This window comes from Aquarana catesbeiana, linkage group LG07, assembly GCF_042186555.1.
Source record: "Aquarana catesbeiana isolate 2022-GZ linkage group LG07, ASM4218655v1, whole genome shotgun sequence".
Classification (NCBI taxonomy): Eukaryota; Metazoa; Chordata; class Amphibia; order Anura; family Ranidae; genus Aquarana; species Aquarana catesbeiana.
This window is the reverse complement of record NC_133330.1, coordinates 219,294,250-219,321,159: the sequence shown is the minus strand read 5'-3', so window position 1 is coordinate 219,321,159 and position 26,910 is coordinate 219,294,250. Positions and strand designations below refer to the sequence as shown.

Sequence of the window (26,910 nt, the reverse complement as noted above, 5' to 3'; positions counted from 1 at the left end):
CTAGCTTGTGTGAAAGCAGCAGGTGACCACAGACTGGAGCATCCAGAGCTTATTCAGTGCAAGGAACACTTTGGCCTGCATCTCGCCAAAAATCAGACCCAAATACGCCATCCTCTTGTCCATATTAGAGTGAACTGTATGAGCGCCACGTTGTCCAACAGAGCAGAATGAATCTCAGCTCAGAGAAGACGGATGTCTAAATATCAAATCATGGCAATCCCCCGTTGTCTCAGCAAAGACATGACTGGAACCAGCACCTTGGTAAATACACGAGGAGTAGGAGTAGAAGCCAGACCAAAAGGGGAGTGCCACAATGCATGTCCCCGACCACAATTTCTAAGAAGCGTTGGTGCCTGGCACAGAGGAGAATGTGAATGTGTGCATCCTTGATATCTATGAAGGCCAAGAAACCCCTAAGGAAGGGAGGCCACCATTTTTTTAAGTTCTGCCCACTCACTAAACAATTCAGGGCCTTGAAGACAGGACAACTGCCACTTCCTTCAAAACAGGATGTAGTAAAACCCCAGAAACCTCTCCAGTTTTGGGACCAAATCGGACTCTCTTTGAAGGAACAGATCCAGCAACACCTCCATAAAGAACCTGCAAACGAGGAGGGAAGAGCTGCAGACAGTAACTAGTCTGGCAGATATGCACAGAATCCAGCTTGTAGACTGGCAGGACCGGTTTGCAGGCCCACTGTCAGAAAGCAGGGAGGTTCTTGAGACTGAAAACCAACGTAAACGATCCCCCACGCTGGGGTCTTGTGTAGGCAAACTGTCATGCCAAGAAGGGCTTGTTTACAAGCTTAGCTTGTGAGGTCAAGCATGTGTATATCCCCCTGGGGGAGCTTAAAGGCCTTGGAGCCCTTAAACAAGAAACTGGGGAACAAAAAAACTGTATCACCTTGGAAGGGAAGTTGGCCTAGGCCTGCTTATATGTCCAATCTGCAAACCAACACTGCATCTAGAGAACCCAGCAAAGTACTACCTGGAGCATCTGCTACACCAGACCATACCAACACCAGGCAGCGTGCTGGCTCCGCTACCATAACCTAGAGCAGCAACAAACGCTGCCTCCCTGTCCGCAGGATCCTTAAAGGGAGGAGACTGCTCCTCTGGTAAGACCAACATGAGATATGGGAGGATCTACGACAGGGGAGGTGGTCCATCCCTTCAGAGGGGATAATGCACCCCAAGTGCTCCAGGAGCATAAATGGATGGTTCGGGCTCCCCCAGTCTAAGAAATAAAAACATTGAATTAGGCAGGGTAAGGAAAAGTCTTGGAAGCAAGTGCCGGCTAGAGTACCAAAGGGAACATTCACTGCCTCAGCAGCCCAGGAAGCACCCTCACAGGGTTAATGTCTACCACATAGGGGTAATGAGTGCGGTCACTAGCGCCTTATTATGCACAGCTGCAGAATCTGCAGGAACATTGAGCAGGATCAGCCGGACGTAATGCCCCAGAAACTCCAGGCACAGAGCACAGCATTGGAGGCAAGGGAAACAAGAGCGGAAGCCCAAAGTCAAAATGGCTGTCGAAACAGCACGCCCAAGGGTCCGCCCCCAAAGCACTGACCATCACAAGGCATTGCGCCAGGCTCAGTGGTGAAACAGCGTCGAAGGGCAATAGCCCAAAAGCAAGTTAGCGAATGCAGTGGACCGATCAAGTAGGCCACAATACCACGGCCTCAATTGCCGGACAGTCTGAGTGTGCGGTGTGTGCACCCACGGAAGGGCCCATATCAGCATCCCTGGCCAAGAGGGGGAGTCTGTAGCATTCTGAGCCCACACAAGAGGGGGGAAAAGGCACATTCTCAGTACGCAGGAGATACTTATATGGTCCCCGCAGCATCAAGGTCTCAACCTGGGAAAATAGGGGAGGTGGTAGAGAGAACATAGGCAGCAGTGCTACACCAGCCCCAACAGATCCTCTCTGACCAAAGCTAGGGGGCTCCCTATCTAGGGGATGGGCTGCAAAGGCACAAACAGTGCATCGTCCCCACAGGTGGACCCCACAACACAGCGGGAACATGAGGGGACCTAGTACCTAATCCAGCACCAATTTACCCCAGGGAGAGGTGTAACTGGCGCCCCAGGGAGTACCCGTGCCCCGAACCACAACCAATGTAGGCAGGGAGGCACCTACTTACCGATCCAGCGGAGCATGCGGGTAAAGCTCCCATGACAGATTCTCTCCACTAAAGTGGGGGGGGTTTGTTGGCCAGGGTAACACAGACGTCAGGTGCCCGGTCTCGTTTGGACCTGTTAGATGCCAGTCACCCCGGTCCAAGTTGGGGCTGTCGCAGCCAACCCAGAGTGTAGCTAAAGGTCTGCATGCGCTCATTGGTCAGACTGGGGTGATCACTGGTTCTAAATTATCCAGACCAAAACCCCGTCGCCCAGCCTTGCTGATGATAGAAAATCTCAGCAGGACAAAATCTCAGGAAAAAAAGCCACAGTTCCCAGAAGGAAACTAGGTCCTCACTCCTAAAACACTAGACAGAAATAACTGGCTTGTACATAGCAGAGAGGGGTTTTATACCAGCTAGGACTGCCCACAGGCAGTGATGTATTCTTTTTCTGGCTAGTGTTCTACTGCTGTAGGTGGCACTATAAACCCTAGGGTCAAGAATGAACAGAAGCTGTGTCTGTCAATGAAAGTAAGAGAAATAGGTAAGTACACACATCTTTTTAATACAAGATATGCAGGATAGGTAGGAGGAGGGGGGAACATGTCTAAGAATAGACTAAGGCTACTTTCACACTGGGGCGGGCAGGCGCTTGCGGTAAAGTGGTGCTATCCTTAGCGCCGCTTTACCGTCGTTTTAGTGGCACAAAGAGTTAAATCTGCCCGCAAAGCGCCCCATTGTTTTCAATGGGAAGGGGCGCTTTAGGAGCGGTGAATACACCCTGCTTCTATAGCGCTGCAAAGATGCAGCTTGCAGAACTTTTTTGACCGTCCTGCAAGCGCACCTCTTCAGTCTGAAAGCCCTCAGGGCTTTCACATTGGAGTGAGATGGGTCGCTCTTTCAGGGCGCTTTGCAGGCGCTATTTTTAGCACTTTAGCGCCTGCAAAGTGTGAAAGTAGCCTTAGGCTTTCCTTCGACTTCAAATATAATACAGCTCAGCTGCATTCGTTTTCTTTTCTCCTTAATTACACCTGGTAATTATGGGAACACTACTTCATTTGCCTGGGTGGCTATGCTCATTACTCCTATATAAGAAGTGAGCCATGGTTGTCACCTAGCCAGGAGTTTATTCATCTTCATTACATGGGGGATGGGGATATTCGCACAGAAATCAGTTCAGCTCACAAGATCAATCTACTAAGCTGTCAAAGGCAGTTCGCAGTCTCTAGTAATGATCAAAAGCTGGCGGGACTGACTCCTAGTCATTTGAATACTGTGACAGCCAATCACAGTGGTCATAATTTTTGTCTGAATTCGGACCTGAAACGGACCAGAAGATGCACGGGACTCTTGTGAAATTTGCTCCGGAGATGTGTGAACCGGCTCCATAGAGAGCCGGTCACAATCTCCCGACTTGCGAATTGCATGCAGGGGAAACTGCATCCAATTCGCAATAGTGTGAACCCAGTCTAATACAAGTTCTAACTATTCTTCTCACTATCAAAAAATTTATTTTTTATATTACCTGTCTCCTTTGGGGAGATTTCCCCTTGTTCCTGTTCTTTCTGACCACCAGACCAAAAAGTGATAAGAAAACACTTCACTATCTGCTCTAGCCACTTGCCGACCAGCTCTTGTACATATAAGTCGGCAGTTTAAAGATGGATATCTCGGTACTTGTGGTGGGACCTAGTCCCAATTTAGATCTCGTTAACGGCGGCAGCTGCTGCCACAACCAAGGTATCCATCTTTTGAGACGGCGGTCCTGTTTACGATAATGGTGGTCTCTGCGGCAAATGCACCGCAAGATCACTGCTATCAGCGGCGGGAGAGGGGCCACCCTCCCTCCCGCTTACCGGAGCCGTCGGCAGCGGTGGAGGCGATCGGGACCTGTCTGTGGCTGGGTATGGAGACGTTTTGATACTTCATACTCATACTTCTTAAAAGGCACATTTTTCTGTTGTCATTTTTTCAAATGACAATATTTTTTTTTTTTTAATTGCATTTGAGTCCAAATATGAGATCTGAGGACTTTTTGACCCAAGATCTCATATTTAAGAGGACCTGTCATGCTTTTTTTCTATTAAACGAGATGTTTACATTCCTTGTAATAGGAATAAAAGTGGCACTTTTTTTTAAAAAACAATGAAAGAAATAAATAAAATCGAGTAAAATAAATAAGGAAAAAAAAATTATTTTTTTTAAGCGCCCCCGTCCCGATGAGCTCGCGCGCAGAAGCAACCGCATACGTGAGTAGCGCTTGCATATGAAAATGGTGGTCAAACCACACATGTAAGGTATCACCGTAATCGTTAGATCGAGAGCAATAGTTCTAGCCCTAGACCTCCTCTGTAACTCAAAACATACAACCTGTAGAATTTTTTAAACGTCGCCTATGGAGATTTTTAAGGGTAAAAATTTGACGCCATTCCACAAGCGGGCACAATTTTGAAGTGTGACATGTTGGGTATCAATTTACTCAACGTAACATTATCTTTCACAATATAAAAAAATTGGGCTAACTTTACTTTTGTCTTATTTTTTTTTTTATTCAAAAAAGTGAATTTTTTCCAAAAAAAGTGCGCTTGTAAGACCGCTGCGTAAATACGGTGTGACAAAAAGTATTGCAATGACTGCCATTTTTTTTCTAGGGTGTTAGAAAAAAAATGTATAATGTTTGGGGGTTCTAAGTAATTTTCTAGCAAAAAAACTTGTTTTTAACTTGTAAACACAGATTCTGAAAAAGAGGCCTGGTCTTTAAGTGGTTAGAGATGGATTTTAAGGTTCGTTCATACCAGCATGTTGGGGTATCACACCATGGTTGTGTTAATGTATTGCTCAGACATTTTTAATTGCATCCTAAGGTACCACAATGCGCTGTGTGTTGCAGTCTCCTGTGTTACCAAAAATGCTGCAGGTGCGATTTTCAGTCCATTGCGCTGTGTTGGCAGCTCAACTAATGGGTTGCCTTAAAGAGGTTGTAAAGCATTTTTTTTTCTTAAAACAACAAACATGTTATACCTACCTGCTTTGTGCAAAGTTATTGCACAGAGCAGCCCTGAACCTCCCCTTCTTAGGTCCCCGCTGGTGGTTTCACATCTTCCTCTTCTGTGTGCCACCATAGGAAGCCACTTCCTATAAGGGCGCACCTGCAGGCTCGCTCGCCAGCTGGATTGTCTTTAGTCTATAGACACAAGAATGTCTTAGTATTTTATTAGACATACCCCACCACATTGATGGTGTCAGTAAAATGCCTAGTGTAAGTGCTTCATAATTTACAAATCACTTTTCCTAAACGGTCTGATGTATAAGGTCACTCGAGTCTAGTTGTGCTTTATTTTGTACTTGTGCTTTTATATCTGTCTTGAGTTCAGCTTCTATATGCAAATGTACTAAAGTCAGCACATTTTATGGCTAAAAAGGTACAATACTTCATCTTAGAAGAAAAACTTACCTGTTGGCTAGGATTCTGACTCTGAAGATCATCTGTGTTATTAATGAAAGGCTTTAACGTGCCATTAATTGACACCGTACTTCCTGATAAAGACCAACTCTCATCCCATACATCTTCACCAGAGGGAATAGCCTCTAAGAAGGGCATCTCAAGTTCTGTCTCTTCTGTTACCTGAATAAAAATATTCCTAACCTGTATCAGAATTTTTACCCAACACATTATGAAGATTCACATAGAAAATTAAGATAGATAGCAAATGGTTAAACTGATTCTGTTGGTGGTACATTTCATCTTTAGTTTTATTTTTGCAAAGATCACACAATTTATTCCTCACTCATTTTCATATGTTATTAAAATAGGATTCTGAAATTCTTTTTTTGGATCTTGTTATAGGACACAGGAAGTTGCCAATGAGAAAATAGCTCTAAAAAAGGCTTCCACCTTGTTGGTTGGCTCCTTAAAGACAAGCACCTTGTTAAGGCACTGCCCCATCCATAATGGGTAGAGAAACCTGCTGCACAAAATCTTCACCAAATACATGTAAGGTTAATAAGTGCTGAAAAGTGTGTGTGGCAGGCTGATCCTCAATTTGGGACTCCTTTAATGTGGGAGTAATAGCAGTAGACTGATGCCTCAAGGCTGAGCTCATCAGTCAAGTAATGGAGTGAATCTGAATCAGAGACAGCCCTGTGCAGTCATTGGCTCAGAAGCCACAATAGCAATGGGCAAATCAGATATGGAATCTGCTGGAGAAGTAGCTCAACTCGGTCTGCTCGTAAAAAACAAAGCCAAGACATAACCAGTGCCTCAAAGAGGGGTATAGTCCACACAAAGTATTGGTTCCCCATCTTCTAAAGATAGAGCTTTTATCCTACAGGTCTTCGATGTACCCTGAATAATCAAAATCCAATCCTGGCATATTTGTAGAGCAGGAAGATGAAAGCTAGAATTAAGTTCTGCATTTTACAGAAAGGACTAGTTTTTTTCTTTTATTACAATTTTGTCTGGGTTATACATAATCAATAAGGTGATTGCAGCAGTGTTAGAGTGCTTTCACACTGCCGTGCCCGGGCGTCAGCAGTAAAGCGGCGCTATTTTTGGCGCCGCCTTACTGTCATTTTAGCGGCGCTATTCGGCGATTTTAACCCCCCTCTAGTGACCGAAAAAGGGTTAATACTGCATGAAAACGCCGATGTAGCGCTGCCCATTGATTTCAATAGGCAGGGGCGCTATAGGAGCGGTGTGTTCACTGCACTTGGGCTTTCACACTGGGTTTGCAGCTGAGGCTTTTTTCAGGCGCTATTTTTAGGGGTCTTAGTACACTTGTACCACAGTTGAAGTGTGTACACAATACATTTTTATGTGCATTAATAGTCCAATTCTCAGGACAAGCTTTTGGGAGTCTACCCACATTTTCTAGGTCCAAGCAGTAACGTGTACAGTACAGTGTTAGAGCTCCAAGAGCTTCTTCTAAAAAAGTGAACTGGTGACCTATGAGGAAAAATATGACAAGACAAGATCTTTGGTAACTGGATTACAATACCCCCAGAGAAGCCTTGGCATCCATCCAGTGCATGTCAATTGATTAGATGTTAGATTGATGTCTGATGTGACTCTGAAATCATTTAGTGGAATGTCTTTTTTATAAATTAAACACATGAAATAAGAAATGAATCAATAGTTCAAGCAGATTTTATCAGATGGACAAAAAAGGAAAACTCTTCAACTGAGCTTTAAAATGCTTGTTAAGCCACGGTGTCCTCTTCATACAATCCTCTCTGTTTCCTAAAGATAGGTGCCCCTGTGTGCTTTATAAAAAAAAAAAAAAGCCGTTCTATATCTTATTTCAGAGTGCCTCTCAGAGCTCACGTGACCGACCACCTCTCCCCTCTCTCGATCGGACAGCTACAACGGGAGGGGCTGAGAATCCCCCGCTGACGTTAGTCGGGAGAAGAGGAGAGTAACGAGCAGTCACGTGAGCGTAGAGAGGCGCTGTGAAATAAGGTATAGAAGCCATTTTTTTTTATAAAAGAACACACACACAGGGCACCCAATTGCCTCTTTCTTCATAACTTGTCAGCATTAATAGCTGTGGGGCCAATTTGAGCCAACACACTAAATCCCTTCTTATGGAGAAAGCCTGCACTATTTCCTTATAAGGACCAGAACTGCTGTTAAGTGTAGCATCTGAGAGCAATGATCTCCATCTCTGATAACAGGTAAGTGGAATTGTGTGGAATCAGCTAATTTTCTAAAGAGGAAAAGCCTCCATGATGGAACATTATATATCTATTAGATGAGGTCTTGTAGAACAGTTCAGTGACCCACAGCTTAGAGACCATTAACTTCTATTCCGACACTGAGCACTTTATAGTCTGAGCCTTTACATTAAATCAGCTGAGCTCAGGGGGACAGACTAGTTGCTTGGGGAGGAAGATCCAGATCCAGAAATATCTGTGGTAGATAACTAGCTAAGAGTGGGGTAGGATTCTTCTTTTTCTTTGGGGGGGCGGGTGGTATCTCATTCTCAAAAGCTTTGCTACTGTTCAATCATCTGAAGGTACCAGCCTATAACCCAAGGTCTATGGATACTCTTCCTGTGTCCTTTACTGTATAATTATGACATCTGTTTTTTTCCCCAGTATGTTTGGCAGCATGAATAAATCTATGCAGATTTCTTAAGCAAATCCCATAATTTTTTCCAAGATTTCTTACCTGGAGATCCTGCTAACAGCAGCACTTTCTATGTCAGGCTAACAATAAGTCAAAGCCTTGCAAATTGCAGTGTTGTCTGTCTTGTAAATTCCCTCTGTTTGCCATTGAGCTGCCCATCAGGTCTATCAGATAAAAAGTCCATTACCCAAATGAAAAAGTTTGCATGACAGGTTGTCAACACAGCTGCCTATCGCAAAGGTGTGGCCTAGCATTGTTATCCTGCCACATTAGTGCTCTTACTGGCAGGATCTCCAGGTAGGAAACTTTGCAACAGATTCACAAAAAACAGTATACAATGAGGCATGCTGTCAATCATAATTCAATAATTATAATACAGCGCTAAATAAAAGCAATAAAACCTTAGTACAAAATATATACCGTCAGTGATAAATAAATCTGTGCCAACAATCCCCACACATAAAATTGCTAGACAAGTGAAAAAAAAATCCATATAAAACTCTCTAAAGAGGACAACTCTCTTTGCAGCAATTCAAATCAACAATAGCAATACACAGTTCATAAACTGTTCAAAATAAATAGTGCATAAACAGTAGGTGAGAAAAGTCTATATAAAACTTTAAGAAGGGCACAACTCTCTCACAATGCAACAATTCAATCTAAAGTGCAAATACAAAAATGGAATAATAGGCAATTCATACCGCCTCTGAGAAAGTTCATTTGACTGAACTAGTTGGGCAGCAATACAGTATTGTAAGGTCAAAGCATGCCATTCCTCCTTTCACAAAAAAAAAAAAATCACATCAGAATGCTGCTCTGCATACGGATATAAAATCATCTTACAATTATTAGGAAAGGCTAAATCACCTGTGCCTTCCCACATGTGAACTGTCACATTTTTCAAAAGGTAGCCTAGAGTTCCAGAAAGTAAGGGGAGATGGATTTATTTTTCCAAAGTGAAAAAGGCCGCCGTGAGAACAATGGGGAGGAAAAGAAATAAGGACCTTTGACTAAGTCTATATCTTGAGTACAGTACGGGACAAAGCCTGGATACTCACAGACCCCGGGTTATAGGTTGCTACTTTCCAGTGATTGAACACTGGCAAATCTTTTGGACATGCACCCTAAGCATACCCCAACAACCATACCTCACTCTGAGACCTCTGTTTTCCAGTAAGCAACTCATAGTAACACAGGGGGAGGATGTCCTGTAATGTACTCCAAGATATAGAATTTGCTTCCTTTGGGAATAAGGTTCATTGCAGAATGAAACACTCCTCCCCACCCTGTGAGGTTGGCATTTGTTGTGATCACTTTCCAAGAGCATGGAAGAAATAACTTTCCCATTTCTAAGGTTGGGTTAGAAACCCACAAAGTTAGGAAGCCCCTTGCTTGACTGGAGAGAAGCATGGGAAGATCAAGAAAAAAAGTGTGTTTGTTCCAGGCTAACAGAATGTTGTGCTGAAGAGGCCTTAAATGGCACTTAGCAAAAGGAATAGCCTCGAATGAGGCTACCGTAAAGACTAGGATCCTTATGGACTTCAGACTTTTGAAGGTTTATTATCCATCTGAAGGCCTGAAGAATCTGGATATTCATTTGTACATTTGCAGATAGTTTTGAAGGGAATGAACCTTTTCAAAAAAAGTGTCTAGGTAGTCTATGACGTGAATGCTCTGAGTTCTAAGCAGGGCAAGTATAGGGACAAGCACTTTTGTACATACTCTAAAGGTTGAGGATAGGCCAAATGGCAGGGCGAAAAATTGAAAAGGTTTGTCTCCTAGCATGAAGCACAAAAAAAGAGCTGATGAGGTGGGTAAGTTGGAATGTGCAGGTATGCATCTTGAATGTCTACTGATACAAGATGTTCCCTATCTCAGAGTCAATTACTGACCTTACTGATTTTATGCAAAACTTCGGAAACACGCAAGTACTTGTTTGGCACCCCACTGGGTATTGGTACTGTGAACAGGTTTTAATAGCATCCTTCAAACTTATCCTCCAAGTCAGGGGTCTCCAAACTATGGCCCTGCAGTTGTTCAAGAACAACAATTCCCATCATGCCTAGTCATGTCTGTGAATGTCAGTGTTTTACAATGCCTCGTGCGATGTGTAGATCCGCAACAGATGGAGAGCCCCCTAGTTTGGAGATCCCTGCTCTCTAGGTCTAGCTCCCTGGGATCAAAGATGGGTCAGGGTAGTTCGCAAACCAGACTCTCATTTCCTAGATTTGGCTGATGTGTACTCTATTTTGGAAAGGAAAACTATGCAGATTTTAGTTGCAAAGACATAAAAGCTTCACATCAGTTTACCTCACCTGCGTTTTAATGTATGTGGACATCAGCTTTCATGCACGTTAACATCAGTTTTCATGCCTGTCTGTTATGCACAGACTGACATCACATCCTGTGTCATCACATTCACATCACACTCTGCCATTCTGTGCCCCTTGTCACATTCAGTCAGCCACTCTGTTACGGCATCTCTGCCCCCCATAAGTGTCCGCCTACATATCGTCACTCTGCTACTGGCATCTCTGCCCCCCATCTGTGTCCTCCTCCCCACATATTACCACTGTTACTGGCATCTCTGCCCCCTTTTCTGTGTCCTCCTTACATACCGCTACTCTAAGCACCATCTCTGCCCCCCCCCCCCCCCCCTCCTCCATCTCACAAACCTACCTGAATGGCAGCATCCCAGCCGGAATCCAACATGAGTGGGAGAAGGCAGGATGTAAAACACACACAGCAGTGCTGTCCATTTTTATTGCATTCTAGTGTGGAGCTGTAAGGGAAACTGTAGACATGTTGCATAATTCCACACAGCTCTGCACCAGACATCACACCTGCATTTTGATGTGAATGAGACATAAAGGAACAATAGTTTTCAGTGCGTCTTGCCCTAGCACATGGTGTGAACAAGCTCTAGAACCACAGCGTGAACCCACAGGTCTGGGATGTCTGTGACCTAGAGCCATGCACACTACAGCAGATAAAAACCACACTTATGAGTAAGAGTTTTCCTTCATTGTGGAGAAATCTTTACGTCAGACTCGTTGGACTTCGCATCTTGCGCCAAAAAAGAATTTTGGCTTTGAAGATGAAACCTGGAGATACCTAGGTGGGTGTTATTTGTGGAAGTACCGGAGGAGAGGGGTTTTGTAGCCTTTCATTGTGGAAGTTGTTCCTTTCCTCCTGTGGACTTCTTAATGAAATTGTAAAGTGCATCACCAAAGAGGCAATGTCCTTCAAAGGGCATTCAAGTGAGGTGTCTTTTACAAGTGGCTTCAGCTGTGCAGGATTTTAGCTACAAGATTCTGCATATAAAATGGAGAAAAATTAGTCATTCTGATTATTTGTGCCATGACTTGTTCTAGGGCATCAACAGAAGAAAAGCACAGTGGTGCTTCATGGCTTGAGGCTCTGGGACTCTGTCCACTACTCAGGCAAGTTAATGTCTCCATTTCTGCCTCTGTTGACGCTCTTGAAGAAACCCTTATTAACTCCTGGACTACTGCAGATCGCGGTGCTTTCACATGGTGGCCATTCCATGTCTTTATACATATTCACCATTTCTTGGCTTTGCACGTTTGCTCCCTGGACCATTTTGGAAAGAACACCATGACGCACCCAATTTGAAATATTACAGATATTTACAAATACGACACTGGATCATGTCATTGAAACATACCTCTGACTTCCCCCTGCCAGAAAATGTGCTTTGAACACACCTGCTTACTCCCCAGGGTCCCCCAAACGTATTTCCATTATATACTTTACTTTGAACGGTTGTGGCCCCTTATCGACACTCTGTTAATCAATGGGAATGAAATCTTGGTGCACTCATGGACCTAGAGGATTGCAGAACAGCCCAATCCTCAATAGCTAATTGTTCCTTCAATGGAACTAGCCTGGAATCAGCTTACAAAAGTTATTTTTAGGTGGTACTGGATTCCTGGTCATATCTCTCATGCAAATCCTACCTATATTGATAGATGATATAGGGGTTGCATACAGCGGGGTGATGTTTGCCATACATGGTGGTGCTATCCAAAATTGTATGCATTTTGGTCTAGAACTTTTGACCTACTTCAGACCCTTTTCCATAAGGATGCTAAATTGGACTTACTTCACTACCCTATTCCAGGTCTATCTTCTTACCAACAAGAACTGGCTATTTACCTTTTCTTAGCAGCCAATCAGATGATCACTAAGGCTTGGAAGAAGCTACCAGTATCCCTCCAAGAAGTTAAAGACTGTATGACTACAATGATAATTGAAAAGATGTTCAGCATCCTCAATGGTTCTCAGCCTAAATTTCTTAAAATATAGGAGCCGTAGTTCTAGTACGCCTTGTCTACAGGTGCATATTACCAGTATGTTCTACTTATAAATTTTCCGACTGGTTTACTCCAGGTCCGTGCAGTCTACTCCTTTTCCCCTTCCTATGGTTCATGGCCTCCCTCTTCCCCTTCATTTTTCCTTTCTGTACTCCTCTTTCCCTTCTTTCTTCATCATAGTAATATACTCTCTAGCGACTCCCTGCCTTGGTTGGTCCATGACAGTGTTCAACAGTCCTGGCCATCAGAGTCTCAGGAATCTGGATTGTTTCATTGGGCGCTTTTTTTTTTTTTCTTTTAGTTCAGGTTTACATCTTAATCATACAGCTCTGTCCCCTTGCATGTTAATATTCTAATTTCTTAGATTTTGAAAAAATCATTCAATGAGAAAAGTAGAGTGGAAGGCAATGTTTGGAAGTGTTCCACAAAAGAAAATAGTCATGAATACAGGATCCTGTTGATTGTTCATTCCTCAAGTTCAATTAGCAGCAAACTGACAAAGTGATTTTAAGTGCATCTCAAATTTTCTGTCTGAAGAATCCTTAAATGAAGGAACATCCCAATGATTTCAATTTTGAATGGGACCTCACTTTTCTGGTGATTTGACTGGAGCGTTTAGATCGTCTGGGCTCCAATACAATTTATGGAAGTATTTATGTGGTGTCTAACCGGCCTATTTGCTGCTAATTTTGGTGAAAACAGACATGTGGATGTAATACACTTTGCATTATGTTTTATATTTATATTTGTTGTTTGACAGTTGGGATGAGTGTTATGCAAAATTTATATAGTTGTTTCTCTGGGTTCAATATACCAAGATACAGTGGGGAAAATAATTATTTGATCCTCTGCAGATTTTACAAGTCTGCCCACTTACAAAGAAATTAAAAGGTCTATAATTGTTATAAAAAGTGTATTTTAAATGATAGAGACATAATATCAACCAAAAATCCGGAAAACACACGATACAAATGTTATAAATTGAGTTGCAGTTCAGTGAATAAAAGTAGTATTTGATACCCAAGCAAAACATTACTTGTTGGAGAAACCCTTGCTGGCAAGCACAGAGGTAAGACGTTTCTTGTTTTTCGTTACCAGGTTTGCACACATCTCAGGAGCGATTTTGTTCCACTATTTATAGATCTTCTACTAAATCCTTAAAAGGGTAACTCCACTTTCGTGGGGAAAAATAAAAGTAGCAAATAAAGAAAAAATAATATAGCGTATACAATTGCGACACAAGTCATATTGTACCTGAATGTTATTAAAAAATACCTTTCCTTTTCAATCTGCAGCCACTGTAATTTTCTGAGAATGCATTGCAATATGGCTACCTGGACTTGTTCTGTACACAGAGTGTGTACTGACCGCACCCCAGAAACATAATTTCCTGCTTGTGTGATTGGCTCAGCAAGTCAGATTTCAGGCATCCCTTGCAACAAAAATTCAATTTTTAGTAAGATACTCCCTGTAGGAACACGTCTAAAGGGATGCGGGCCCAGCAGATTTCCTTATTAGTGCCCTGCAGGTGCACATCCGATAGATAATTATGAAACCACTCCCATTAGATTCACTCACCACAGAGGAACACACAGGGATTAAGAGGAACACACAGGGATTACTTCAGAATAACAAAAGGTAGGAATCTGCAACAAAGTTTGTTAAAATCCTTGCAATGCACATAGATCACCCAGAGGGAAATTTTTTTTCTCAACAAAAGTGGAGTTACGCTTTAAGGCTTCTTGTCTGTCGCTTGGCAACTTAAAGTTTCAGCTCCCTCTATAAATTTTCTATAGCATTAAGGTCTAAGGACTGGTTAGGCCACTCCATGACCTTAAAGGATAAGTTCATCTTTTTCAGAAAAAAATAATAAATACAAATTTTTTCCAGGTAAAAAAAATGTGCAGTTATTTTTTGTTGCAGGAGCCTGTAAAGCATTGTACTAGCTCGCTGAGGCCATGCAGGTCTCCTGCAGACCTGTCTGCTTCCTCGTACGAGGAAGCCGATACTTGCAGACAAGAAGAATAAATAAACTACCACAGCGCCGTGGCAGTTCATTGAAAACTAGAAGCCGACAGCCACAAAGGCTGCCAGACCTTATAGTTTTCCATTTACAGAGTGCTGTGAATAAGTGATGCGACCTGCTGGCACAGCGTTGATTGGTACATTTATAACATTTTTACATTCACCCTGAATATGGAGAAGAAGGTTCACATCCAAGATTTTACCCAATAAATGGCCCGTCCATTGGCCCCTCAATGCGTCGGCCTGTACCTTTAGCAGAGAAACAGCCCCAAAGCATAAGGGTTCCACCTCCGTGCTTGACTGTACAGATGGTGTTCTTAGGGTCATAGTCAGCACAGCGAGTCGAGTTAATGCCAAAAAGATCAATTTTGGTCTCATCTGACCACAGCACTTTCTTCCAATCCTTCTCTGAATGATTTAAATGTTCATTGGCAAAGCTTCAGATGGGCATATACATGTGCCTTCTTGAGGAAGGGGACCTTGTGGGCTCTGGAGGATTTCAATCTATGGCTACGTATTGGGTTACCAATGGTTTGTTTGGTGACTGTGGTTTCAACTGCCTTGAGATCATTCACAAGCTCCTCCAGTGTAGTTCTAGACTGATACCTCACTTTTCTCATAATCATCCTTACCCCATGTGGTGAAATCTTGCATGGAGCTCTAGACCAAGGGTGATTGGTTATTTTGTATTTCTTTCATTTACAAATAATTGCTCCAACAGTTGTCTCCTCCTCATCAAGCTTCTTTCTGATGCTCTTGTATCCCATTTCAACCTTGTGCAGGTCGACAATCTTGTCCCTGGTGTCCTTTGAAAGCTCTTTGGTATTGCCCATGATGGTGAGGTTTGAATGGAAGAAGGATTCTATGGACAGGTGTCTTTTATACACCTAATGAGTTGTCGTTAGGAGCACCTTCTTAAACTGACAGGACTAATCTGTGTACCACATGAGCACATAGTTACATAGTAGGTGAGGTTGAAAAAGTCCATCAAGTCCAACCTGTGTGTATGGTTTTATGTCAGTATTACATTATATATCCCTGTATGTTGTGGTTGTTCAGGTGCTTATCTAATAGTTTTTTGAACTTATCAATGCTCCCCGCTGAAACCACTGCCTGCGAAAGAGAATTCCACATCCTTACCGCTCTCACAGTAAAGAACCCTCTACACAGTTTAAAGTTAAACCGCGTCTCTTCTAATTTTAGTGAATGGCTGCGTTTCTTATTAAATTCCCTTTCGCAGAAAAGTTTTATACCTATTGTGGGTCACCAGTATGACATTTGTACATTGAAATCATATCCCCTCTCAAGCATCTCTTCTCCAGAGAGAACATGTTCAGTGCTCGTAACCTTTCCTCATAACTAAGATCCTCCAGTCCCTTTATTAAATTAGTTGCTCTTCTCTGGATTCTCCAGTTCCAGGACATCCTTTCTGAGGACTGTTGCCCAGAACTGGACGGCATACTCCAGGTGCGGCCGGACCATAGTCTTGTAGAGTGGGAGAATTCTTTTATCTTTGGAATTAATCCCCTTTGGAGTTAATCCCCTGCCAATATTTTGTTTGCTTGCAGCAGCTTGGCATTACATGCCACTGCCGAGCCTAACATCTGCTAGGACCCCCAGGTCCTTTTCCATCCTAGATTCCCTCAGAGATTCTCCCCCTAGTGACTAGATTGCATTTATATTGTTGCCACCCAAATGCATTATTTTAAAATTTTCTACATTAAACCTCATTTGCCATGTTGTTGCCCACCACATTAATTTGTTCAGATCTTCTTGCAAGGTTTCCACATCCTGCGAAGAAATTATTACTCTGCTTAGCTTAGTATCATCCGCAAATACTGAGATTGAGCTGTTTATCCCATCCTCCAGGTCGTTTATGAATAAATAGGATTGGTCCCAGGACAGAACCCTAGGGGACCCAGCTTTCCACACCGGACCATTCGAGGACTCCCCATTTATCACTACGCTCTAAACTCGCCCATGTAGCCAGTTTTCAATCCATTTACTCACCCTATGGTCCATGCCGACAGACCTTAGTTTGTACAGAAAACATTTGTGAGGAACTGTATCAAATGCCTTTGCAAAATCTAGATACACCATGTCTATGGGCCTTCCTTTATCTAGATGGCAGCTCACCTACTCATAGAAGGTGAATAGATGGTTTGGCAAGAACGATTCTTCACGAATCCATGCTGATTACTGCTAATGATACCATTGTCATTACTAAAATCTTGTATATAGTCCCTTATCCTCTCCTCCAAGAGCTTACATACTTTTGATGTTAGGCTAACCGGTCTGTAATTCTCAGGGATGCATCTTGGCCCTTTTTTAAATATTGGTGCTACAATGGCTTTTCTCCAATCTGCTGGTACCATTCCAGTCAGTAGACTGTTCGTAAAAATTAAGAACAATGGTCTGGCAATTACTTGACTGACTTTCTTAAGGACCCTCGAGTGCAAGCCATCTGGTCCCGGTGATTTATTAATGTTAAGTCAAGTCTATTTCTAATTCTATTCTCTGTTAGCCATGAGGGTGCTTCCTGTGACGTGTCATGAGGATAAACATTTCAGTTTTGGTTACTGAAGCCCACAGTTTCCCTCATGAATACTGAGGAGAAGAATACATTAAAACCTTCGCCATCTCTCCATTATTAGTAACCAGATTCCCTTCATCATTCTTTATGGGACCAATATGATCTGACTATTTATTTACTATTTACTATTTATTTACTTTCTTACTATTTATATACTTAAAGAATTTCTTGGGATTTTTTTTTTACTCTACTCCGCTATGTGCTTTTAGTGTTTTATCTTAGCTGCCCTGACTGCACCCTTACATTTCTTGTTGCATTCTATGTGAAGTTGGAATGCTGATGATGATCCCTCAGCCTTGTATTTTTTGAAGGCCTCCTCCTTTGCCTTTATATGCATTTTATGTTGGAGTTAAGCCACCCAGGACTTTATTAGCTCTTTTACATTTATTTCCCTTTGGGATGCACTGTCTAATACCCTTATTTAATATGCTCTTAAAGCATACCCAGTGTTCTTTGTTCCTAAGATTTTATCCCATTTAGTATCTTCGAGCAAGGATCGTAGTTTAGGGAAGTTGGCTCTTTTGAAATTCAGTGTCTTTGTAATCCCCTTATGTTTCCAATTTGTGTGATTTATACTGAAACTAACTGACCTGTGATCGCTGTTTCCTAAATTGCCCCATATTTCCACATCTGTGATCAGGTCTGTATTGTTAGTAATGAGTAAGTCTAGTAACGCTTTGTTTCTAATTGGTGCATTTACTATCTCACCCATGAAATTGTCCTGTGCAAGACATTTAGGAATTGTCAAGCTTTAGATGAATGCGCGGTTCCTTCCGCCCAGTCTGTCGGGATAATTAAAAGCCCCCATTATAATGAGACTTCCCATCCTTGGCATGAATCCAAATTGTGATAGGAGGTCCGCCTCCCCCTCCTCCCTTTGGTTAGGGGGCCTATAGCATACTCCCAGTACTACTTTCCCTTAAGTTTCCTGCCTTTGTAGCTCTACCAGTAGGGATTCCACCTCCGCCCTTGCTCTCTTAGTGATGTCTCTCAAATTCACTTGTACATAATTTTTTATATATAGACATACCCCCTCACCCTTTTTTACCCTCTCTATCCCTGCGATTAAGGGAATACCCTTGAATGGTTGCCAGCCAATCATGAGAGCTGTTGAACCAAGTCTCTGAAATTCCTACAAAAACTAAATTCTCCTCGTACAACAGTAGCTCTAATTCTCCCATCTTGTCCGCCAGACTCCTGGCATTGGTGAACATGCCACGTAGTTTAGACCAGTCACATACTATCTCCTTATTGGGTGCTCTGAGGTTGTAGCCAGGTCTGTGGGAGCCAGAATTATTGTTGGTTGGTATGGGATTAAATACTTATTTTACTCACTGAACTGCAACTTAAATTTATAACGTTTGTATCGTGTTTTTTCTGTATTTTTTTGTTGATATGCTGTCTCTATCATTTAAAATACACCTATAAAAACAATTATAGACCCTTCATTTCTTTGTAAGTGGGCAAACTTACAAAATCTGCAGGGGATCAAATAATTATTTTCCCCACTCTATATTAAAGAATTTATGTATGAGTATATGACCCAATACTATATTGGATAACTATGCTGCTGACTTCTGAAGCACAGGAACGTGATCATACTTTTTAAGATGTAATGTTTTTGTTTGTGTTGATGATTTTATACAGTGTTATTGGTTTGTTACTTAGTATTTATGGAGGGGACTATAAATCGGGATTGATTGCCCACAGCTAGTCCCGGTAGGATCCAAGCTATATGAGAGGCAGGCAATCCCTCTCAATTTTTAGGTCATGATTAAGCGCTAAAGAAGTGCAAAATCTGTTGACTTTCGCCTGTTACCACCATGGGGTTCCATTACTGTTTTTATATACCAATAAAGATGGTCCTTTTTTGGAGTGCAGCCATTCAGATACTTTGTTGTTTACATTGCTCAGCGTGACGAGCTGGGCTTTGCACCTAAGAAAATGGGAGCTGTGTGGAATCTGTTTAACCACTTAGGGACTGGAAGAATTTGCCCCCTTAATGACCAGGCCATTTTTTGCGATACAGCACTGCGTCGCTTTAATTAAAAATTGTGTGGTCATGCGACGCCGTACCCAAGCAAAATTTATGTCCTTTTTTCCCCCACAAATAGAGCTTTCTTTTGGTGGTATTTGATCACCTCTGCGTTTTTTTTTTTTTTTTGCGCTATAAAAACAAAAAAAGACTGACAATTTAAAAAAAAACAAAAAAATTTGTTTACTTTTTGCTATAATAAAAATCCAAAAAAAAAGTAAAAAATTAATTTCTTCATGAGTTTAGGCCGATATGTATTCTTGGTTTGCGCCAAAGTTTTAGCGTCTACAAAATAAGGGATAGATTTATGGCATTTTTATGATTTTATTTTTTTTACTAGTAATGACGGTGATCAGCGATTTTTAGCAAGACTGCGACAATGCGGCAGACAGATCGGGTACTTTTGACACTTTTTTTTGGGACCAGTGACATTTATACAGCGATCAGAGCTAAAAATAGCCACTGATTACTGTATAAATGTCACTGGTAGGGAAGGGGTTAACACTAGGGGGCGATCAAGGGGTCAAGTTTTCCCTAGTGAGGTGTTTTTTCCAACTGTGGGGGCAGTGTCATGACTGGAGGAGGAGACAAGTCGCTGTTCCTAATCACTAGGAACAGCAGATCTGTCTATCCTCCGACAGAATGGGGATTTGTCTGTTTACAATGACAGATCCCTGTTCTGTCTCTCTCAGGCACAATCGCGGGTGGCCAGCGGACATCGTTGGCCGCCGGCCACCCCCCCAGTGGTCTTAAAGTGGCCGATGTACCATGACGGAGATTTGCCCAGGAGAGCCACCCTGCCACAGTACAACTGCGGTGGCTGGTCTTTAAGTGGTTAAGCAGACCAATCTGCAGCAGCATTGTCTTGCTTAACTACACATGCCAAGGTAATCGCCCAACCGAGATTCAGTGCCGAAGCAACATTAAAGGCTGCCCCCACGGTATGGATCCAGGGATGGTTCCCAAAGTAATACTAAGGATACACCAATCCATATGCACTGCTACTAATGCTATAGTACATACAGTGAACAGTTGACTGACAAATCCAAAATAAAATAAAGATAACTAGTTAAGCGTAGAGAATAAGTTAGAAGAGGTCCTTCACCTAACAACACTCCAAAGAAACTGAGGTCTAACGAAGTAGGGTAGGGCTATAAGGGTAAACCCAGAGGCAGTGTCCAAAAGCTTTGCCAGTGTCCAGTAACCTGAAGGCAGCAGCCTATAACTCAGGGTCTTTAAATATCCACCATAAACATTATAAAATGCAATTTTTTCTCTTTATTTTTTTTATAAATTATCACATGACCTCTGTATTCTACTGCATGGGGCTTAGAGAGGTGGAGGTGTTACGCCTTGAGATGATATAGGGGGCATGGCAGCAGTAGCTTGAACAAAGTCCAGTGTAAAATACAGAGAGTGAAAAATACTCTGACAAGCTGGCTGGGCTGGGGTGTTGTCAGGGGGAGGCAGAGAAACAGCAGCACACCGATTTACCCAGTGAAGGGTTGTGTGGTAAGGAGGGTGGTGGCATGTCAGCAGAAATCTGAGCACTGAAGCATTGGTGGGTTGTTCTCCAAAGTAGAATGTAAAAGAAGACAACGAACTACACTAAGATGGATGTGTTTCCCTGCCCTAGCATGGTCAGTTTGAAATAGGAAAGCAGGAATACTGGCAGGAACACTAGGTATTTCACAAAAAGGAAGCAATCTAAAGACAACAGGATACTTTTTAATACAAAAACATGATATCCAAATATGAAAGTTTGAGGTAACATACACTTTAATGTTTATGCACTTTTGGTTTATGGAGGTTTAGGACTTTACCACTAATATATTGTGCACTAAGATTTTATTGTTAGTTTTTAGCACTGTATTATATTTATCTATTTATACTTTCTATCTTTAGGAATATTTATACAGAAGCTAGGATACAGATTTGTTTTTAAAGATATAAATTTATTAGTGTGGACTAATATATACATGCTAACAAATATACTTAGGTAAGGGGAATTTTGACTTGCCTGTAAATTCCATACCTTGGAGCACAATACAGAGAATAATGCTCAATATTCATAGAAGCTGGTACCTTCAGGTGATTGGACAGCGGCATGCTTTTGAGGACATGGCCCTGGGCATCCCCCCTATAACCGTATCACACTCCTGAGTCCTGGGTTTTGCAGCATGTAATGCAGAGTATCATAGCAATAGAAGGGAGGGTGGCCTGTGTCATGTACTGCAAAATATGGAATTTACAGATATGTCAAAATTCCTTTTATCTTAATCATACAGTAGAGGCAGATATTCATAGATTCTGAGATGTCCCCAACCAATGAATGGAAAGGGTGGGCAACTAGACAATCTATGCTAACAAGCCCAACAAGGGTCAACAGATCCAACTTCAAAGTTCTGCTGTAAGAACCTTGCAGCTCAAAGTTGCATCGACAGTCTACATAGCAGAAGTTTAAAAAGGTATGAACAGAGGCCTGGGTGGTGGCCATACTAAGTTGGCCAACAAAAGCTTGATGTCAGAATGCCCAGGAAACAGACACAAACCTGGTGGAGAGAGAGAGAGAGTATAAAATCACATAAGATGATTTGTCCTTTAGAGTGAAAGTTCTTGCAAAAAGCTGTCTTATCTAATGATGGTGGCACGATGTTTCTTGCAAGGTTGTGAGAGTAGGACGAATAGGAGTTCCATCTTCCTAATAGAAGCTGTTGCACTGAGGTACAGGGGTGTAACTGCCACGAAGCAAACAAGGCCTTTGCCTTGGCCAGCATTTTTCAGGGGAGCGGCACTGCCCCCCAGGTAGACGGGAATCAGGGACACTGAGCAAGTGGCGTAGGGTGGGAGGGGCCTTGGGTGCCTGGCGCTGTGCTTCTGCCCTCTCCACCCTGGGCCAGGCCTGAATTCCCTGCAGTGCTTATAGTGCAGATTCCAGTCCTGGCTCCTCTGCAACTCCCCGCTCTAGCTGACCCATGTGAAGAGACTGTGACACCACCCAGCCATACCTGGCTTAATACAAGAAGTTCTTCAGGGGAGTCCCAGGTCCAGCTCCTCCAGCAGCCACTAACATGTCACCTCCAGCAGCAGGCGAGGTACTCTGCGCTCCGGCAGAGGTGGTAGAGGCAGCGGAGGTCTGTCCAGCAGCAGGGTGGTTTTCTACTCCTCCTCCCTGGCTGTCTACAAGTTCTTGGTCAGGCTGAGATGCAGCTTTCCCCCAGCCCAGCTCCAGGATACAATGGACTTCAGCTTGGCAGATGCCATCAACCTTGAGTGTAAAGCCAACAGGACCAACAAGAAGGCTGAGATGCAGGAGCTCAATGACAGGTTCTCCAACTGGAGAGGGACAACCAGGCAGATGACCCCCAGAGACTCAGAGAAAAAAGTCAGAGGGTTCTAAAATAAAAGGGTACCATCAGTCCTAATGCTATTTTTCACTTATAGGTGGAGGGTGTTGAGCTGAATCATCTACTGGTTACTCCGAGGAGGGGGGGGTCTAGAGTTTAAATTTGGGTTCCCGAAATGCGAGGTTCATAATTTAGGTTAGGAATTCCTCAGAAGTGGGGTCCAGTGTATAGATCAGGAGATCCTTGGGGGGGGGGGCGGGGGCTTTCCAGCATCCAGATCGGGGATCCTCAAAGGGAGATATGATGTACTGGTTCCTTAGAGTGGGGGGACTCGTTAACTGGTTTCTTAGGGGGCATTCAGAGCCCAGATGGGGTTCCCTAGAGGGGAAATAAAATATACTGGTTCTTTAAGGGGTCCAGATTAGGGGTTCCTCTCATCAGAAGATAGAATAATCGACTAGTTCTTTAAAGGGGGTCCAAAACCGGGGTTTCTCAGAAGGTCCTGGACCAGGGGAAGGTGACACTATGTTTTACTAAACCAGGTGACACCAACCCTAGTGACGCCTTTGCTCACGTGTAGGAATGGAAAACTGCTACATCTAGCAGAGGGGAAAAGAGAAGGAGGCACACAGCTCACACCCCCAGTCCGATCCCGGTCCGGTCCTCAGAGAACACTGGGCAGTGTACAGGCATGTGATCGGAGCACTGCCACTGTCCCAGAGGGATTATCGGGTGGTATAAGGTGGCACAGATCCAGTAGTCGACAGAGTCCCCGGGGTGCAGAGCTGCGAGCACCGGACCCCCCCAACACCAAGTGAGTCCGACAGCTGAACTCTCTAAATGATGTGCCCGATCTGTGTATAGAGACTGCACCGCTTGAACCCCCCTCTACCAGATCCCTGTGTGATTCCCCCCCCTCTCTCTACTGGATCCCTGCGTGATCTCCCTCGCCCTTGCGGAGGGGGAGGAGTTCAAACAGTAAAGGGTGGAATACATTTTGATGGGGGGGGTCGCCACTGTTAATACATCACTGCTGAGGTAGACTCTAATGGCTCTGACTACATTGAGGCAGTGACAAGTACTACGCCTTCTTTGAGGTGGAAGACTGATGCCACCTTAGGAACAAATGATGGTCTTGGGCGTAAGGCTATCTTGTCCTTGTGAAGAATGATGAATGGCACAAGAGAGAGATGCGTCTGAAAGATGTAATAGTGACCAAGGTGGTCGCTTTGTAGGAGAGATCACTTGAGGGGATATCCCTGGCGGGTTCAAAGGGTGGTTTCTGTAGGGCAGAGAGGAACAGCATGAGGTCCCAAGAAAGCACATGGTGCTGTAAGGGGGGCCTGATCTGGTATAAATTGGAAAAAAGGTTTTGAAAAGGGAAAGCAAGGCCAGAGGTTTTTGAAAATGAATGGACAGGGCCAAAATCTTTCCTTTCAGAGTGCTCAAGGCAATGTTCTGGTCAAGTCCTGTTTGTAGGAAGGACAGAATACAAGGCACAGAGCAATCTCTGGGATTGAAGGGTCTGTGCTAGTACCAGGAAAAAGGGATTTTCTAGGTACGATAGTACAGCTTTCTGGAAGTGGCTTTTCTTTCTTTTAGAAAAATAGGAATGACAGACTCAGAGATCTTTCTGTCTCTAAAGACCTGGGCTTCAACTGCCATAAACCAGTGACTGAAAAGTAGGATGAAATAGCGGGCCCTGAAAAAACAGGTCTGACCTGTTGGGAAGGGGGCCAAGAGGACAGTCCTAGTAGTCTGAGTATGTCTATGTACCAGATTCTTTATGGGCCAGTATGGTGCAGTGATAAGCACCAGTCTCCTCCCTTGCCCTATTTTTCAGAGGCGTTGAGGCAGAATTTGCACTGGAGGAAAGGCATAGATTATCCTGAACTGAGACCAGGGATTCATCAAAGCAACCAAAGCTGGTGCTAGAGGATCCTTGGCTCTGGCCACAAACAGAAGTAACTTGCTGTTGATTCTGGAGGCCAGAAAATTAACATCCGTAGTCCCCCATCTCTGATATCTCAGATTGAAGACAGGGGGCTAAAAGCCCCATTCCCCTTGGTCCAGCCAATGCTGGCTGAAGTTATTCGCCTTTCAGCTGTCCAGTCCTGAGATGTCGACATTAGAAAACACTGGACTTGGTTTTTTCCATCCATGAGATGATCAGGCTTGCTTCCTTTGAGGCTGCTTGACTTCTGGTACCCCTTTGGTGAATGATGTAGGCCACAGCCATGGCATTGTCTGATTGCACTCTGATTGGGTGCCTCCACAGTCATGGAGTCCAGTGGTGCAGAGCCATTCTTTTCACTCTGAGATTTTCTTTTTCAGCCATCCTTTTTCTCCAGGTTTAGAATCCAACCTAGGTATTCCAGGTAGCTGACTGCGGTTACCAAAGTTTGATTTAAGCGGGCTACTGATTGATCTATTAAGAGAGAAGATCGTCTAAGTAGGCTAGTATTTTTATACCTTGAGCCTTTGTAAACACTCAAGGTGCAGTAGCTAGACCGAAAGCAGAGCTACAAACTTTTCTACCTAAAAGCGTAGAAATTTCTGGTGAGTGGGGAAAATCGGCACACGGAAATAAGCATCCTTGATGTCTATTGACACCGAAAGTTCTCCCCCTTGTAGGGTGGAGACTACTGATTGGATTGAAGAACGGCTATTAAAAACAGTTTTAGATCTTTGATATCTAAAATGGGTCTTACATCCCCATTTGGTTTTGGAACCGTGAACAGGTTTGAATAAAACTCTAAACCTTTCTCTTCCAAGGGGACCATTGATATTACTCTTTGAGACAAGAGATGATCCAAAGCTAGAGAGACTTCTTTTTCACTGGATCTCTGGGAACGTTTGAGCTGAGAAAATGAGAAAACGGGAACTCTCGTAACTCTAGTTTGTAACCTAGAGAAATTGAGGAAGCCACCCATCTGTCCTGACATTGTTCCTGCCAGACCTTTGAAAACGGCAGAAGCCTTGCCCCCACTCGAGCGAGCGGGGGGCGCCTCTTCATAAGGAGGCTTTAATATACTGTTCTGTGGGTTTCCTCCCCCAGGTCCTCCGTTGACCCTGGGACTGACCCTGAGGTTTACCTCTTGAATCTGACGGTGGAGGCCGTGACTGCCTGGAGGCTGATGCCCCTGGCACTGGAGAAGAAGCACGTTTAAAAGAAAAAAAGCTTCTTAACCGGTAAAAGGGAACTTTTCCCATTAGAAATTCTTTGGATATACTTATCCAGATCGTCTCCAGATAACCGTTCACCACAAAAAGGGAAACTAGCCAAGAGCTTTTTGCATGGCGCTTCGGCTGACCAATTTTTCAACCATAGGATTCGACGCACATGTACTAGCCCTAGCATGAGCTGTGAAGCCTGGAGAATAGAATCTTTTATAGCGTCTACTGTAAAACACAACGCTTCTGATATCCCGGCCAAATCCTGGGCCTGCTGATCAGGAATAACTTTGAGTACCTCTATAAACTGGTCCTATAAGGACTGAGATACTCCAATAGCTGTCAGCGCTGACTGAACCTGCAAGCGAAATATACCATATTTATCGGCGTATAACACGCACTTTTTTCCCCTTAATATCAGGGGGAAATTGTGGGTGTGTGTTATATGCCGATCTCCACTGACTGTGAGCGGAGCGAGCGCCGCTGATATACACATAGCCGAGTGTACTTGGCTAGGCTCAGCTCCTCTCACAGTCACGTCCAGTCCCGCCCTATGATGGACATAACACAGGGACTGGGCGTGACTGTGAGCGGAGCCGAGCCTAGCCGAGTAGACTTGGCTATGTGTATATCTCTCGGCTGCGCTCACAGTCACGCCCAGTCCCGCCATTGGACCTGTGTTATGTCCATCATAGGGCGGGAATGGTGTTATATTCTTAATATCTAAATTTTAATTGGCTTTATTAAAAAGAATATGCATTTTCCATAATTGTGTGAATGATAAGACTTTGAGCTAGTGATATTCAGATGGCGACTCATTGACTCAGAATGCAGGTCAAGACCCTGTCAGAATTTGATGGATTTTGTAAATAATATATGTATGGGTTGAAAATCTTCCTATGTAACCGATACTCTGTTTGATATATGCGTTTATGTTTTAAATGGTCTGATGTTTAGTCTGAACGTCTCTCTCACACATATATCTTGTTTCATGTTTAGAAGGTTTGTTAAATTAAAAACAGATGTTGCTCTCTGTTAGCCCCCACTCTTAGGAAGGAGGAGAAAGGGGAGTGTATGGGAGGGATTTGTGTTTGGGCGCGAATTTGAAAGACTGGGTTCATATAATCAAAGGATAAACAGCTTT

At 43.4% G+C, this 26,910-nt stretch overlaps 1 protein-coding gene across 2 annotated transcripts in view; it reads right to left on the bottom strand.

The window, feature by feature from the left end:
• Positions 1-26,910, bottom strand: part of TDRD5 (tudor domain containing 5) — a 436,549-nt gene that overhangs the window by 76,569 nt on the left and 333,070 nt on the right. For both annotated transcript variants that reach the window (XM_073593060.1, XM_073593059.1), the window contains one exon: positions 5,583-5,753. In XM_073593060.1, the coding sequence (XP_073449161.1) occupies positions 5,583-5,753 (171 nt within the window). The remainder of the gene's footprint in view (positions 1-5,582; positions 5,754-26,910) is intronic.